Source organism: Centruroides vittatus, unplaced genomic scaffold, assembly GCF_030686945.1.
Source record: "Centruroides vittatus isolate TY-2023 unplaced genomic scaffold, ASM3068694v2 contig_1824, whole genome shotgun sequence".
Lineage (NCBI taxonomy): Eukaryota > Metazoa > Arthropoda > Arachnida > Scorpiones > Buthidae > Centruroides > Centruroides vittatus.
In genome coordinates, this window is record NW_027121123.1 from 1,511,364 (window position 1) to 1,527,061 (window position 15,698).

At 28.9% G+C, this 15,698-nt stretch overlaps 1 protein-coding gene across 1 annotated transcript in view; it reads right to left on the reverse strand.

Annotated features, from left to right (window-relative positions):
- Syx17 (syntaxin 17) overlaps nt 1–4,810 on the reverse strand; it is a 30,330-nt gene extending 25,520 nt beyond the window's left edge. Inside the window, exon 1 of the mRNA XM_067264149.1 lies at nt 4,571–4,810. Within this exon, the coding sequence (XP_067120250.1) occupies nt 4,571–4,729 (159 nt within the window). The 5' untranslated portion in view covers nt 4,730–4,810. The remainder of the gene's footprint in view (nt 1–4,570) is intronic.
- Nucleotides 4,811–15,698: the final 10,888 nt, after the last annotated feature.

Consider the following 15,698-nt stretch of genomic DNA (forward strand, 5'->3'; position numbering starts at 1 on the left):
TTGGTTTATGTGTTTTTTTTTTTAATCAAGTTTATCCAGTTGTGAGTGGTTGTGTTTTATTGTTTCTATTCATTACTGTTTTTACAGTCTTATCAATTCATTAATTATCTATCAAAAAACAAAAAAAAAAATACTTCAAAAGTAAAAATCCCCACAGGAACACTTAATGATGTGGTAAAAGACTAAAAAAGAAAAATGGTAAAAATTTCTAACAGTAAATATATTTCAACATATGGCTTATACTTTCAGGAAATGTATTTAAATAAATCAGAAATGAATTTCACTTTTTAATTTTTATTTTAATGAACAAATTATTAAAGATAGATTTTTAATACTAGCTTGTTTGGGATTCATCATTATGTTAAAGTTTTCATTGCCAGTTATCACTGGCATACTGGAAGGCTGACAGAAAACAGTCTAAAAATTGAGTTTATTAACATAATATATTTACTTAAGTGTTATATTAATAATTAATGATGATTTGATTTGTAAATGACAAGTAATTAACTACATAAAAATAAGGAAAACTATATAAATTTCTACTCAACTAAACAATCGCTGTAATTAATCAGGCTATAATTTTGCTATTATTAATGATTTGGTATTAGAGGTAGATGTTAGGCACCATCTCTTATCTAAATTAATAATTTAGAACTGTCTGGAAGAAAAGAACTAACCCAGAGCCCACAACCATCACTTACTTGTACTTGCCAGTTATGCCACCAGGATCTCTGAACAATTCTTCGCTTCCAAATGTATTTAAACCTTCGATATAACTCATGGTGCCGGCTGGCCTATGAGTAACCGCATTACTCATAATATCTAATCTTTAATAATAGCAAATTTATAGCCTGAATTGATTATGGTGATCATTTGGTTGAGTATCAATGTATCGGGCTTTGGAAAGTTTATTATATAAAAATGAATTTCATATATTCAGCTAGAAACAATCTTGATCCTAATAGTACCTACTAGCATTGGAAATGAAGTAATGAATCTTCTCAATGATTTCCTAAAAATTTATAAATGTATAAATCAAAGCTTTATTATTATTTTTAGTACATGTTTGAATCTTAAATTTTCAATGTTAAACTGGATCAATTCTAGATTACTACATCAGATTAAGATTTTAAATTCACACACTTAACATATTACTATTATTATTTTCTACATAAAAACTATAATAAAAATTCCTAAGGCAAAAGTCTTCTAACTATCAACTCTGACAAATGAAAACTTATGAGTACACAAGGAAATAAAAATGTGCAAGAAAAAAACACAGTAAAAGTGGAATACTTCAAAAGAGTGATATGATCAATCAAAATTCATTGATCAATCAGTTGCATCAAATGTATAAATAATTGATACCATAGTCAAGATTTTATCATTACTAGATACTGCCATCACCTTGCTAAGTTTATGTTATCCCTATAAAAAAAAACTGAAAATTTAAACAGCCATGAATCTGAATCTTACATGAGAAACTCTGCTTCATATTTTTCCACATATTCTTTCTAGTTAGACCATACATATTAAAAAAGTGATCCTATTTTTGGGCTATGATTTTCAAATTGCAGATCAATACATTTCCATTGTTGTCCATCCATCTGTCCTTTGTTAATCTCAAGAAAAGTTACATAGATGAAAATTGAGACAGATATGAAAAGCTTAGAGACTGGAAGCTTCCAATTAACTATATACGAACTTCCAATCTAGAGCAGAAGTCATGTGATTTTTTAAAATTAAAGTATGATTAAAAATTGCAGCCCAGCATTGTGACAATGTCACAAATATGCATTCAAATTTTTTAAAATTTCTTCTAACTTCTTGCTGAAGAGAACTTTAATATAATTTAATAAAGTGTCCAAAATATATGTTAGTGAATAAGCTCAAATCAATAAAAATCTCATATCACACATTTTCTGAAAATACTAATTTTAACTACTGTTTTAGGACACTGTTCCAATTTTTACTTTAAATTTTTGCAAGTCATCCAGTACTGCAAAAGACAACTTTCAAAGAATAACTCAAGATATATTCAAAAACAAAACTTCATTTTATATTCCTTAAGAAGTAAAACACATTTAAAGATCAAGAATTTGAAGATTAGTTAGGTCCACAGATTTCTTAATATTCAAACAAAAAAAATTTCCAGTTTTAGAACTGGTTAGAACAATAATTTTCAAAATGGATGCTACCACCCCTGGGGGTGGTAGAAAATTTGAGGGGGCACTGGAGGCTAAGGGAGTATGAAGAGGCACTGAAAGACAAAGCAAATTTACTTTGAAATAAAGATTTTTACTACTAGAATTCAAACAGATACACTGTAAAATCAGTTTTTGTTGTGTATGACTATGCAGAGAAGACCTAGAAATAACACCTCTCTTCACAAATATGGTGAGAAAATGAACAAATCACAATCATATGACTCAAGTGAACTAAGCAGGACCAAACATGAACAATGTTTGTATTACGTGATGAGTGATTGTGCACATTCTATCAAGTCCTGTTTAGTACATGTATAACTTTTCATGAAGCAAGCCCTTAATCAGTCAGTGTACGTTTTTTTGGTCTTATACACACACACTTTTGCAATACTCTCCATGTTGGAGTATTGGCAACACCATTTCTGCTACATATTAATTGTTACTAGTATTATTACTTCACCCACATCTAGACATTTTGTAAGTATATTTTCTTCTTTCAATATTGTAGAATTTTAGCACTAATTATTGGAGAGAATCATTATGAAATTATTAGTTTATAAAGAATGTAGCATGTAATATTTAGAATAATAAAAGTCTGTCATCTTATCCTGAATTCAAATAGTTGAACAGGGTGACTTAAGGATGCTGCTTACTAGAATTGAGCTGGATATTGAAAAATTACTCTCTTGTATGAGGTCGTCCTTCAAATCAATCATTTTTTTATATTAAATAATCATGTACTTTAAAATAATTTTGGAAAATTATATTATTTATTTATAAAATAAATGATTAAAATGTAATTTTCAATTTATCATAATAAAAGATCCCTAAGAGTACAGAAGGATGGTCATAGCCTTGCAGAAGGATATAAGGAGACAAAATCAAATACCATAATGTGCACTCAGTCTGTTAATTTGACCTAATGTAAAATAATCAGTTCAGAGTTCTTTATAGCAAACGTATAACCTTTCAAATGTTTCAACACCAGGCTATGCAAATCATTTTCTAACAGGCGATCTAGCTTTATCCACAATAGGCCTAAAAGAGGTGTTGGTTTGCATGTTTTTGCAAAGGCTTTCAATTTATCATTTTTGACCGATTTTATATGAGGTGCTAATGAAATACATGCCCTAAAAGCAAGGGCAAGTTCTCTGGGCTTGCTTAGCGTGCACCACATGGTTAAGAGAAAGTTTTGACTGTCAATATACTTTTTATATGAGAACAAATATACCAATAATAATTTATTCTGATGTGTAAACTCTTATCATTTGTGTTTCTTTTTACATTGGCAGCTAGCGGCTAGCCATTTTACATCAATGCAATGCTTGCGGAAACTCGACTGCTTGCTAGTGCGGAGGTTCGCCGCAGCAAACAAGTGTGCACGCCCGATGTAATTCAAAGCATTTAACACGGCCAGACTGTATTGAAAACTTGCAGTACCCTGTCAGCATACATGCATTGTATACAGGGGCAAATCTACATACAGATTAATAGGGCTTAAGCCCTGGACCCCAGTATTAAGGGCACACAAAATTTGAATTTTTAATACTTTTTGATACTTTACAAAATTTGAATTTTTAATATATAAATTTTTAATACTTTTTCATAATGACATATTTCATGTGTAGATATAATGGGCTTTATAATAGTCCATACTTTTCTTTATTAACACCAAATAATGTTTCTGCTTATGTTTAGTGCTGGAGATAGGATTATAACTTTATTTCAGCATGCCCAAAAATTTTGGTCAGGATTCACCCCTGTCTAAGGGGCGAATCCTAACCAAAGAGAGTGCTAGTCCAAAATAGTTTGGGAAACACTAGCTTAAGACATGAAACTAATACGTCTTGTTATTCAAAGATTACAGGTTGAAAACGAGCATGAAAGCAGCACAAAACAATCTGTAAATGTCGTCATCATTTGGGTTACTGTTACCCTAGGTATCGAGATGGTGGCTCATCTCCAATCCCAGCAATCAGAAGAAAGAAAACAGTGGAGACGCACATTCTAACCTAACCTAACCTATCCTAATAATTATGGTAATTTATTGGAATAGGTTAGGTTAGGTTAGAACATGCGTCCCCACTGTTTCCTTGCTTCTGTTTTTCTGGAATCAGAGCCGAGCCGCCATCTCGATACCTAGAATAACATTAACCACATGTATGAGAATGGCTTACAATCTTAGCACAGAGCCAATAACTTGTAGCAAGATTATTTTTTGTCTGTATCTTCTCAACTTCACTCAAATAAATACTTTATACATAATCAACACATATAGTTTAAATAATTAAACTTATTCTAATAAGCCTGTTATGTTATTATGCAATTGTGTGTGTTTTATTATTATTTATTTTCTTGCTTACCTTTTCAATATTTTCTTTGTGTTTACTGAGTAATTCAAGATGTAATGGAATCGAAACTTTAACGATTCTATGTAAAGCAATCTGTAACCTTTTCAAAGGCTGTTTGTTTTCGTTTGCGTCTACTTCACTTTCCGAATTATGGCGCGTGGAATGGTCCATCTTGTCAACGATTATTTAAAATATCATTCTGATAATCACAATACGAAAACAAAACAGTCCATCTGCTAATGACGCAACTCCTTCTGTTCTTCTATGACACCTAGTAGAGAGAAATTGAACTATATTTTGTAAAATATTTATTTTCAAATGATAAATTAATTAAATAATAATAATGATAATATTATAAAGTAAAAACTATTATTATTATTAATTTTATAAATAAATAAATAAATAATTCGAAACGGTATTTATATTTTAACCATCGGATGAATTGGTTTGTTCGTTTTACATAGTTACGATTTTACATTAATGTTTTTAATTGTAAATTATAATTATAATTAGTTTCTATATTATTATTTATAAAAATTAATAAATACGATTATTCGTATTTAAAATCGCGTGACGTAAGATTGACACCGAAGAGCCTGTTGTAAAACTTGTTAATCATTTAAATGAGATACGTCGGCTGGATGGCCGCGGTGGTTACTGCTCTGGGAAGCCGGAATCGAATCCGATCGGAATTTTTCATCAGCCACTTCAGGTATTTTCTATGAGCGGTCTGTTCTGGATATGTGGGATTCCTTCCTTGCCACCTGGTCATTCCCATTGTCGGTTTGGCTGAATCCACGATGAGTGTGGATGGAAGAAAGCTCTTTTAGTGTCCGCAGGGCAAAAACAGCCATAAATTTTACGAAAAAATCCTGGATACCGGGCCGAGTACATATTATTTTTTGATTGTTGTTGAGAATCTTCTATACAACTGCTTCGGAACACAGTTTCTTTGAGATACAAAAATTCACTAACTATATATTCAATGTGACACATAAGATTTTACAAGGCTCAAATACTTTTAAATTCCAGACAATCGCATAAATCGTGGAAAATCTAGGCTAATTAGGATGTCGAGGATCCTAAAAAGTGACAACATGTAAATTCATAAATGTCCTAAGTATCAAACACCAGTGAAACGATTCACGCAAGATTTTGACTATTTATAGATTTAATGTAAAAATCTTAGAAAACATCACATACCCTTAAAAACACGATTAAAAAAATATTATGTTAGAACCGTTAGATGACACACATCAACGTCATGCAGTAAGTAATTCTAATGTGAATGACAACAACAATCATGTAATAGTACCCTTGTGACATCATTAACACCGTGATGTTATGATGTCACAAGTATATTACGTTACTATAGAGTCCACTTGTCTTTCTTCATCTATTTCACTTTACACTTTAATATTTGTTATCTGATATAGGCCTAATAAATCTACATTCATTTCTTCACTGACTCACTCACTCACTAGAATTGCCAAATATTAACTCGGACCTAATATTGAACAAATAAAAAGTTCATATATAATTTGATTTATTTAATCACAGATTTATTCAATATTCATTTGCTTCATAAGTAATAAAAACATGTTCTAGTAGAAGATAAAATGGAGATTATATTTGTAAATAGTCCCTAAAGGCATAACGGGAAATTGATTATACAGTAAGACCCCGCTTAACGTGGGGGATGCGTTCCCAGACAACAAAGCGCTAAACGAAACAGCGTTAAACCAGGTCATTTTAACATAGAGTAAATAGGGATAGGGGAATACGCGACCAAAAATAAACAGATTTTACTTTAAGTTATTTTTATATTAATTTGCATAATAATATATGTTAAATAACACATAAATATGCACACAGAAATGTAAAGTTCATTTTTTTGTGATGAAGGTCCTGACTTTTCTGAATTTTTTTTTTTGCAATAAAGTCGTGAAGTTTCATTTGTCACTTTTTTCTTTCCCTAAGCAAATGTCGGTAGCAGGAGAGCGCATCAAAAATGCCTGCTCTTGCTTTTGCACTTCTTTCAAAATCTGGATCGTTCGCTACAATTTGATCAACGATTTCGGTTATCGTTACCAAACTTTTACTAAGGAAATATGTAGAAAAATTCTTTGGGGTCTTCGTTTTCAGAATATCTACTTTCCAGTTCTACATGAATTCCTTGTTCTGCCAGTTCTTGAAGGTCGTCGTTGGTAAGACTCTCACCAGAAACTGCGGTAACTCCTCAATATCCTGTTCGCGTACATCTCTTAGTCCTGCTGTATCGATTAGGTTCACTTTGGTCAACCTAACGATACAGCGATATGCTCTTCTCGTTGAGAATTCTTGGCTACCTTTAGCCATAACTTCTTCCACACTTCGTTCGTGCATTTATCAGTTAATTCTTGGCAAGTAAAGCCGATATTGCCTATGTTTGTTTGGTGCAATTTTGGAAAAAATATAACATCATGGATGCAATAGGCAATGTCGGCTTTGCATGCCAAGAATTAACTGATAAATAATGTTATATTTTTTCCAAAATTGAACCAAACAAACATAGATTTAAAGAAAGTGCACCTTTTTCTGATTGGTTCGTGTTCGTAAATAATCATATTATATACGAATCAAAGAAATGCCGCGATAATTTGAATCGGCATAAATTTTGAGGTTTTTTAAAGGCTTCGAGCAGACCGCGTTATATCGAATCAGCGTTAAGCGAGGCAGCGTTAAGCGGGGTCTTACTGTACTTATAAGAAAAATCATTTTACCAACGATTATCGAAAAATAGTTTATTTGGACATTATGTAAATTAAAAACTACAAGAATTCACAAAATAATTTTCTCATAACTGTTGTTAATTTCCGTTGGCGAATGGCAGATTTACCACTCAATTAACATCAGTTGTCAATTGCGTGATTAAACTTGAGTCAGTATGCATCTATTGATCTACAGCATATTTTAATTTCTGAATTTGAATTTCACCGACAGTACTGTAACTATTAAAAAAGTATCTGGTCAAGAGAAATGACAAAAAAAAAAAAAAAAAAAAAAAACAGAGAAAATTTACTAGATTCGCGTTGCAAGTGTAGATGCAAATCACAGGAGTTGAGCCGTTGCATACAGTCAATAGCAGAACTCTAGTATTTACACATAATTCTACTATTAACCCAGTTTCTTGCTGATGTTTATGTGACATTCGAATAACATGTTGCTGGCTACTCGTGAATTATAATTTCCGATTTTAAATGTCCTCTCCAATTTACTTATTTTCTAATCTGATTCACCGATTTTCAATTTCCTTGCACTACTATTTCATCATTTATTATTTGTATATGAAATTCAAAAATATATAACCGTTGCTTTGATGTCATCTTTCTGCTGCTCCTGAAATTTTATATGCAGCATAGTACAATTAATGCGATTTTGTGACGATTGGATCTCAATATTAAGCAGCGACCTCACATTGAATTTGTTTATACTGTATTTATAATTGAATAATATAAAAACGCAAAAAACGTTAAATATTATATCTATTAGAAATTTCAGCTTAAATTAATCCAATAATGCTAATTTTAAAGCAATTACGTAGAAAAATATGATTTCTATAATTGCTTAATAATAAAACTATTAGAAAACTATCAAATTATGAAATCAAATAATATATATTGGTTAATAAATAAAGATGAATTTTTATATTATTATTTTATGTAAATAATATAATAAATATGAAAATATTGGTTCAAAAAAAATCTATATATTACTTATTGGTAAGGTTTTCATAGCAACAGTTTATTTGAAAGCATTTATTTTGATGAAAAACAAATATCGAAATTCAAGTGAAACACGCGTTTAAATTGTCCTTGAATATGATATGATTTGTTTCGAGATGATCTGCTTGCGTACGTCTGTAGTGAAAATGTTAAAATGATATAACTGTTGAGTAAACGATTGCTGATACCATGAACCCTCACCGTACTCTATGAAGTGAGTGATAACTAATGAACTATAACAAATATAAGTTTTCGAACAATTGAATAACAATATTTATTTCATGAAAAGTAGGATGGCGGAAGCTTGTAAGGCGTCAATCTATCGCTCTAGAGCAGGCTTGGCCAACTCAAATTGTTTCGCGGGCCACTTTAATCGCGCGTAACATTACAGTACGCCACAATTTAGGCAAACATGCTTTTAAAAAAGTAAAACAAATACAGAATGAATAAGATTTAATTGTTATACCAAGAATACGTACTTGCACTTGCGCATTATAACAATGACACATGCATATTTTCATTTATTTAATTGTTTTGGTATACACATAACCGGAAACAAAAGTTTTAATAGATATATAATATCGCTTAGCGGGCCACACAATTTAACATAACGGGCCGCGGGTTGGCCAGGCCTGCTCTAAAAGATCCGAAAGCAAATCCGGACGAGCAACTCCCGAGGAATTTTTCATGGATTAATCCCAGATATGTCGAGTCCTCTCTCATCATTTAGTTGTGAACCTGATCGAGTCTTTGCTAAATAAGAAAAAAATGCCCTTTTAATCCACGAAACAGAAAGAAATAAAAGACATGAAAGTAAATTATTTTTTAAATTATGACTTGAAGCATTCTCTCATGTGCCAAATGATGTTTTAATGCAGCGTGAGGATGACATGAAACAAAATGGCTGAAACACATTGATAGTCACTCAAACCGTGAAGTAGGGATTCCTAACGGGGTCGATGTAGACCCCTGAGATCAATGGAATTTTGAAAGGGGTCGATGGAAAAATCAGATAGTCATTGTATTTTTTCACAAATTTCAGATAATTTTCAAATAAGAATGATAATAATCATGTGCAAAATTTGTTAAACTGATTAATATATTAAGTAAATTATTAAAACGAAATCTTGAGAAATAATATAAAAATTCTAAGGAGGCGGTCAATTGAAAAGATTATTTTCTACATAAGGATCAATGCAATTAGTAGATTGGGAATCTCCGAGCTAAAGTATGTTGTCAAATATAGCAGAAAAACAACTTATCTAAATAAATCTGCCATAACTCTTAAATTTTGAAAAATTCTGTATTGAAAGAATTCAATCCACTTTAATGGATGAGAAAAGGAGGGAGAAGAAATAATCAGAAACTCATTCCAAATGTTCGTAATTTGTAAAATATTAAAAAATTTCAATAAGTGAGAACAATTTTAACCATATCTTGACTTTTTTTTTCTTTTTCTTTAAATTTCTGGCTGGATTTACGTATTTCCGCCGTAGCAAAGATCCTTTGCTACGGAGAAAATACAAAAATAACGACAAATAAAACGTTTTAAAATAAAACCACGATTCTACTTAATGTGAGAAAAGTTTATAAACATTCTTCTGTTATAATTTATTACAAATTGCAAAATTTTAAATATACGGTTTTTACGAAGAAATTCTTATGATGATTCAATGTAATTGGTAGAAAAATTATATCAAATATAAATAATGGTTCATAAACAATTTATTCTTACAATTAAATTTTTGTGTGGAAAAATAAAATATTGTTTTAAATTAATTTAGTCAAAAGAATTAATGAAAAAAATTAAACATTTTCTATGATGAAGTACAAAAATTTCAAATCAGCTTTATTTTAGTAGCGCCATCTATGAGTTTATTTAAATAATTTTTCGTATTATATAATAAAAGTTAAATTTTATTCAAATAAAAATGCTTAAATGCTTTATTATAACTAAATTAACAAAAGACATTATTATTTTAGAAAATATATATATTTTAAAAATTACTGTATTAAATTTACTTTTTAAAATTCTTACTTTTAAAAATTCATATAAATATTACAATGCGTTAAAAGCGCCACGCCGCGTTTAAAAAACTAATTAATTAAACTTAATTTAAAAATAACTAAGTTAATAAAGAATCGTATTTACAAACCTTTAAAATTCGTCTCCATTCACATAAACAATAAATAAATTTTCCTACATAAAATTTTTAAAATAATTTTACAAGTATCATAGTCTTAAGTGTAAAAATAATAAATTGATGTCAGACAGTTAGCATTTGACACGCATTTTCCGAGATGAAAGACTAAATTATACTTGCCAATTGTAAATTTAGTTAGGAATGACACCCTGCCAGTTGTAAATGTATTTAAGAGTAATATCCCGCCAACTGTATATATACTATCAAGGATCGTTTAGCAGTTTAGATACATCTGTACTTATACATGTTAGGGAATTATACTAATATCTGCATATAATTAATTAAAATATAGTAATTTATAAGAAAATCAAAAACTTTTTGGCTTTAAAAACGCTCGTAAACATAATTATGGGCGATAATTTGCATAAATGAAGGCTAGTTTGAATACATCGCTGTCGACATTCATGCCGAAACATAACAGAGAATTATACTAACATCTGTGTATAATTGCTTAAAATATTGATTATTTTTAGCATAATTTATACAAAAAAACAAGTTTTTCCTTTAAAAAAAGCACTCGTAAGTGTAATTAGGAGCAACAGGGGCATAAATGATATTAAGAATTGTTAGCAGTTTATATGCAGATTATCAGCATCTATAGTAAAATATAATAGGAAATTTAGGAAATAATAGGGAAAATATCTGTGTACATTCACTTAACAGATTAATTTAAACTAAAATTTACGAGATAAATCAAACTTTTTCTACTGAAAAAGAAACACCCTACCAAAGCGATATCAAACAATGCAAAACAACATGATTTCAAGCACATGCAATACATTAATGCATATCTAATTACAGAGAAAATCTTTCTACATTATTCTGTATTAAGAAAATTAAATAGTAACAGTAATATCCGCCATTAAAATAGAAATTTCCCATTCAGATGAGAAAAATCGATATATCTCTGATGCATATAAAACCATTTTAAAGAAGAATTTTAATGCTTCTTTAATCCATGCAATAATTTTTTTTTTATATTCTATATTATATTATTAATTTATTAGATTTTATTTATATTTTTAAACTAAAAATTTAAATTATAATCTTCATAGTAATAAATACTAGAAAACTAAATTATTTGATCTTTACTTAACAAAATTCAATTTGTTTAAATTGAGTTTTTTTCATAAATTAATATTTATAAACTATTTTTAGGTATTAAATTTCATGCAAATCGATGTAGAAAAGCGAGCATTATACTATAATCATGTATAACGCGCGGTTTGTATTTATAATTTCAGATTAATATTTGAAAAAAAATAATAAAAGATAAATTATATTTTACATTGACAAAGTATTAATGTTATATAAACAAATTCGTATAGAAAATCATTGAAATATTAATTCTATTTTTTAAAGAACTTATGCAAAACAAATGCACGAACAGCGCTTAAACACGAAAACTTCTAAAAATCGATACAGAAAATAAAAAATAAAGATAAAAGTAATGTCTACTTCAGTTCCATTAAAAATAAAAACTAAAAAAATATATTAATAAAAACGTATCAAAATATTGATGACGTTTATATTACTGTATACAAACTTTATAAACGTATTTGTAAGCTTTACACGTTTATTTATATTTTTTATAATAATTTTTATATATAATTAGCGTGTTAATTATATATATATATATATATATAGGCCTATATATACACATGAAGGTCGTCCTGTTATGACATAACAGTTATAAACTACTTTAAAAAAAAATTATATAATAAAGTCAGAGCCTGATTTACACAATAGTAATTAGGGCCCAACGATAGAGATATAGTTTAAGGCCTTGTGTTTTAAATTTAATTGTGTAAAAGGCAGTGGCGTACCGTGACATTTGATGATAGGGAAGCTGTGTTTCTGTAAGAAGCCGACTTCCAGGGGCAATCAGTTAATTGCGCGTCAGTGACGGTCTAGGGTCCATTCGTACGTGCGTGGTGACGGAAGAGACAAAGACGACAAATATCTGACAAAAACCGTTTATTTTAACATAAAATAAACATACAAATAAACATACTATGTATAAAATAGTTTGCTTTAGGACAATCAGCCGTTCGGACGTCCTGGACGTCGATGTGGTTCTTTGATCGTCGATCGAAGGTGGCCCCGGGACAGCGGCGTTGACAAGTCTGTAAGGCACGGAGAGACTTCGTTGGCGTCGGGGACACGGTCTAAGTTCGAAGTGGCACGGGTTACAGGTTGGCACAACAGACGAAAAACTTTTTTTTTTTTTTTTTTGCGCGTTGACACACGGCGTTTTGGTTATTCTGAACGTTAACCGAGTGCGAGGTGTCCTTGATTCTCGGGGATTATATCAATCTCCGTTCTTTCTTTCGTCCATTTTGATTGGTCAGTCTCCCTCAATCACGCTTCCCGAGTGGTTGGTCCCTCGTTACTAAGCGTAACGAGACTCTTACCTGAAACGCGAGAATTTTTTAAACTAATAAATTTTTCTCTAAATTAACCGTTTTTTCGCGTCTTTCGTGACGGTTCGGACCTGTCCGGAACCTCACATTTCCATAAAAATTTTAAACAAATACTGGAAATGACAAAAATAAACAATTTATGTATTTTAGTACTAAAATACAAATAATACATACATAATACAAATTGATATGATACAAACAATAATAGAAAAATTTGGTTTTTTAAAAAATTGTTTATAAACTATCTCTATTCGGCGATTTTTTCCGCAAAGTCGTTAATTACTTTATTATAAAAGTCGCTGGTCGTCGACTTCATCAACGTATTTGAAAGCTCTTTTTATATCGAAAGCAACGCTAGCGACTACAATTTTTTCTCTGACTGAGTGAGTGTTCCTGGCCAATGTATGAATTTGTTTCGTGGTCGAAAAACTGCGCTCAGCAGACCCACTGGTAAATGGTACCATAAATATTAATGATATTAAATCATATAATTCTTTTAGTACGTCTTTGTTCGAAATCGACATTAATTATAATATGTTTTATGTCTAAGAGTTACTTGTCAATATAGTCCGGACACAAATATAAATATTGCGATTCGCTACGTAATTTAGATAAATCAAAATATTTCCCATAAAATTTACTTAATTTAAAGAATTAAAATACGCTTGGAAAAATTGTTTTTCATAATATTAAAATTATTAACATCTGATAAAAATTCTAACTGGGTGAGGTTGGTGCTCTGTAAAGCGCGTGCGCCAATGCTTATAATCTGGCTGCTTTATACCATTCAGTTATTTTCGCCGTGGAAGCCGACCCGGTTTCGACAATACAGCGCTTCCATTCCGCCACTGATATTCGAATATATAATAGCAATCTTATCGTTTTTTTCATATGTAGTATAGAAATTTGTAATAAGATACATAATGCGATTATAATAAAATATTAATTTTAATTAATTCAAAGTACATTAAAATATGAAAATAATCGCTCAATATGAATTTATATTTTAGAAAATACAAGGGAAGCGGCGCTTCCACCGCTTCCAATGACGGCACGCCACTGGTAAAAGGGAAAGGCTTCATATTTTTTTATAACTAAAGCCACACAACAAATCTAACTCAGGCCCTGAATAAAAGGATTGTATAGCATTTCTCTACTTAAAAAGTTGTGTTAATCAATCAAATATTTACAAAAAAAAAAAAACTAAAAAATAAATTAAATATTTTAAAATTTTATTAAATTAAGTAAATTCATTTAATATATTTTTCTAAATGATATTAAATTTATCAATAAACGATTATTTCTTTTCAAAATTAATTCGCGTATTAAATAATTATCCATTCAATCAAATATTGAAAAAATACATTTATTCGATTAAAAAAAGTTATAAATCACTTTATTTATTTATTTCAGATTCAAAAATAAATGCATAATTTTTCTGCTTTAAAATTTTAAACAATTAACGTTAAAAAAATTGAAAATTTCGTGTATAACGCGCAACACAAACACGTGTATAGACTTACATTATATCTATAAAGTTTTAAATAAAAATAATATTTTAAAAAATATTTTAAACATTAAAATTTATTTTTAAAATAAAAAAAATAAGTTTTTTTCATTAAAAGAATTAAATCGATTTAAACTTTAAAAAACTTTTTAATATTACGTAAATTATTTTAATTTATATTATTATTGTTAAAATTTATCATTTTATAAAAAAATAATTAGTTAATTAAAAAATAAATTTTTATGGAAAATAATAAATGGAAAAATTCTTATTATTTTAAAAATATAAAATATTATTATTAATATTATTATTATTATTATTATTATTTTTAATTTGTATAAAAATTATTAATGGGCGAAACATTAATTATATCACATGACTTATATATGTGTGTGTTTATGTAAATACACATAGTTTATGCCAAATTCAACTGTTATGTTATAAATTCTTATAAATAAGCTTTCTATTTTATAAATATTTCTAATGTTTCTTCAATTTTAAAATTTAATTTTATTATTATATAATTTATATATTTATTTACATAGATATTTGTACAACTTAAATAAATATATATGTATTAAACGCTTGTATAGTATATAGTATATACTGTATATACCACACAAATAGAGAGAGATTATATGCACATAAATATTGTAAAAATTAATTTAAAATAAATCTTAATTTTTTAAAATTAAAAAATAATTAAATTTTAGATAAATCTGAGCAAAAATTATGACTTAAATTGTTTTAATTTTGATCAATTTTCAACAAAATTCGGCGCATTAATATGCTTTTATAATTAATATTATAATCAATCTGCAGTAATTAATGTACAATTAATTTATAAATAAACAAATTAATTATAAATAATAATTGATAAGCTTAATAACTCTGGTTTATGTTAATAAAAATATGAATATTTTAAACGAAATACGAAATTATAAATATAGCTTTTAAGTAATCCAATTATAAAGTAAAATTTGTATTGTTAGTTGTATATAGATTATTTATATATATATACAAACTTTATAGCAATAAAAATAAACATTAAAAACAATATACGTCACGTAACAACAAAATATTTATTGTTTTAATAGTAGTACACTTAAACATTCCTATAGCGCGCGCGCACACACACACACACACATACAGACAGACACACACTTGCATAATTATTATTAAAGTCTGAAATAATATTGGAGGGATTACGTGACTGCATAATGTATCATCTGCAACACATAT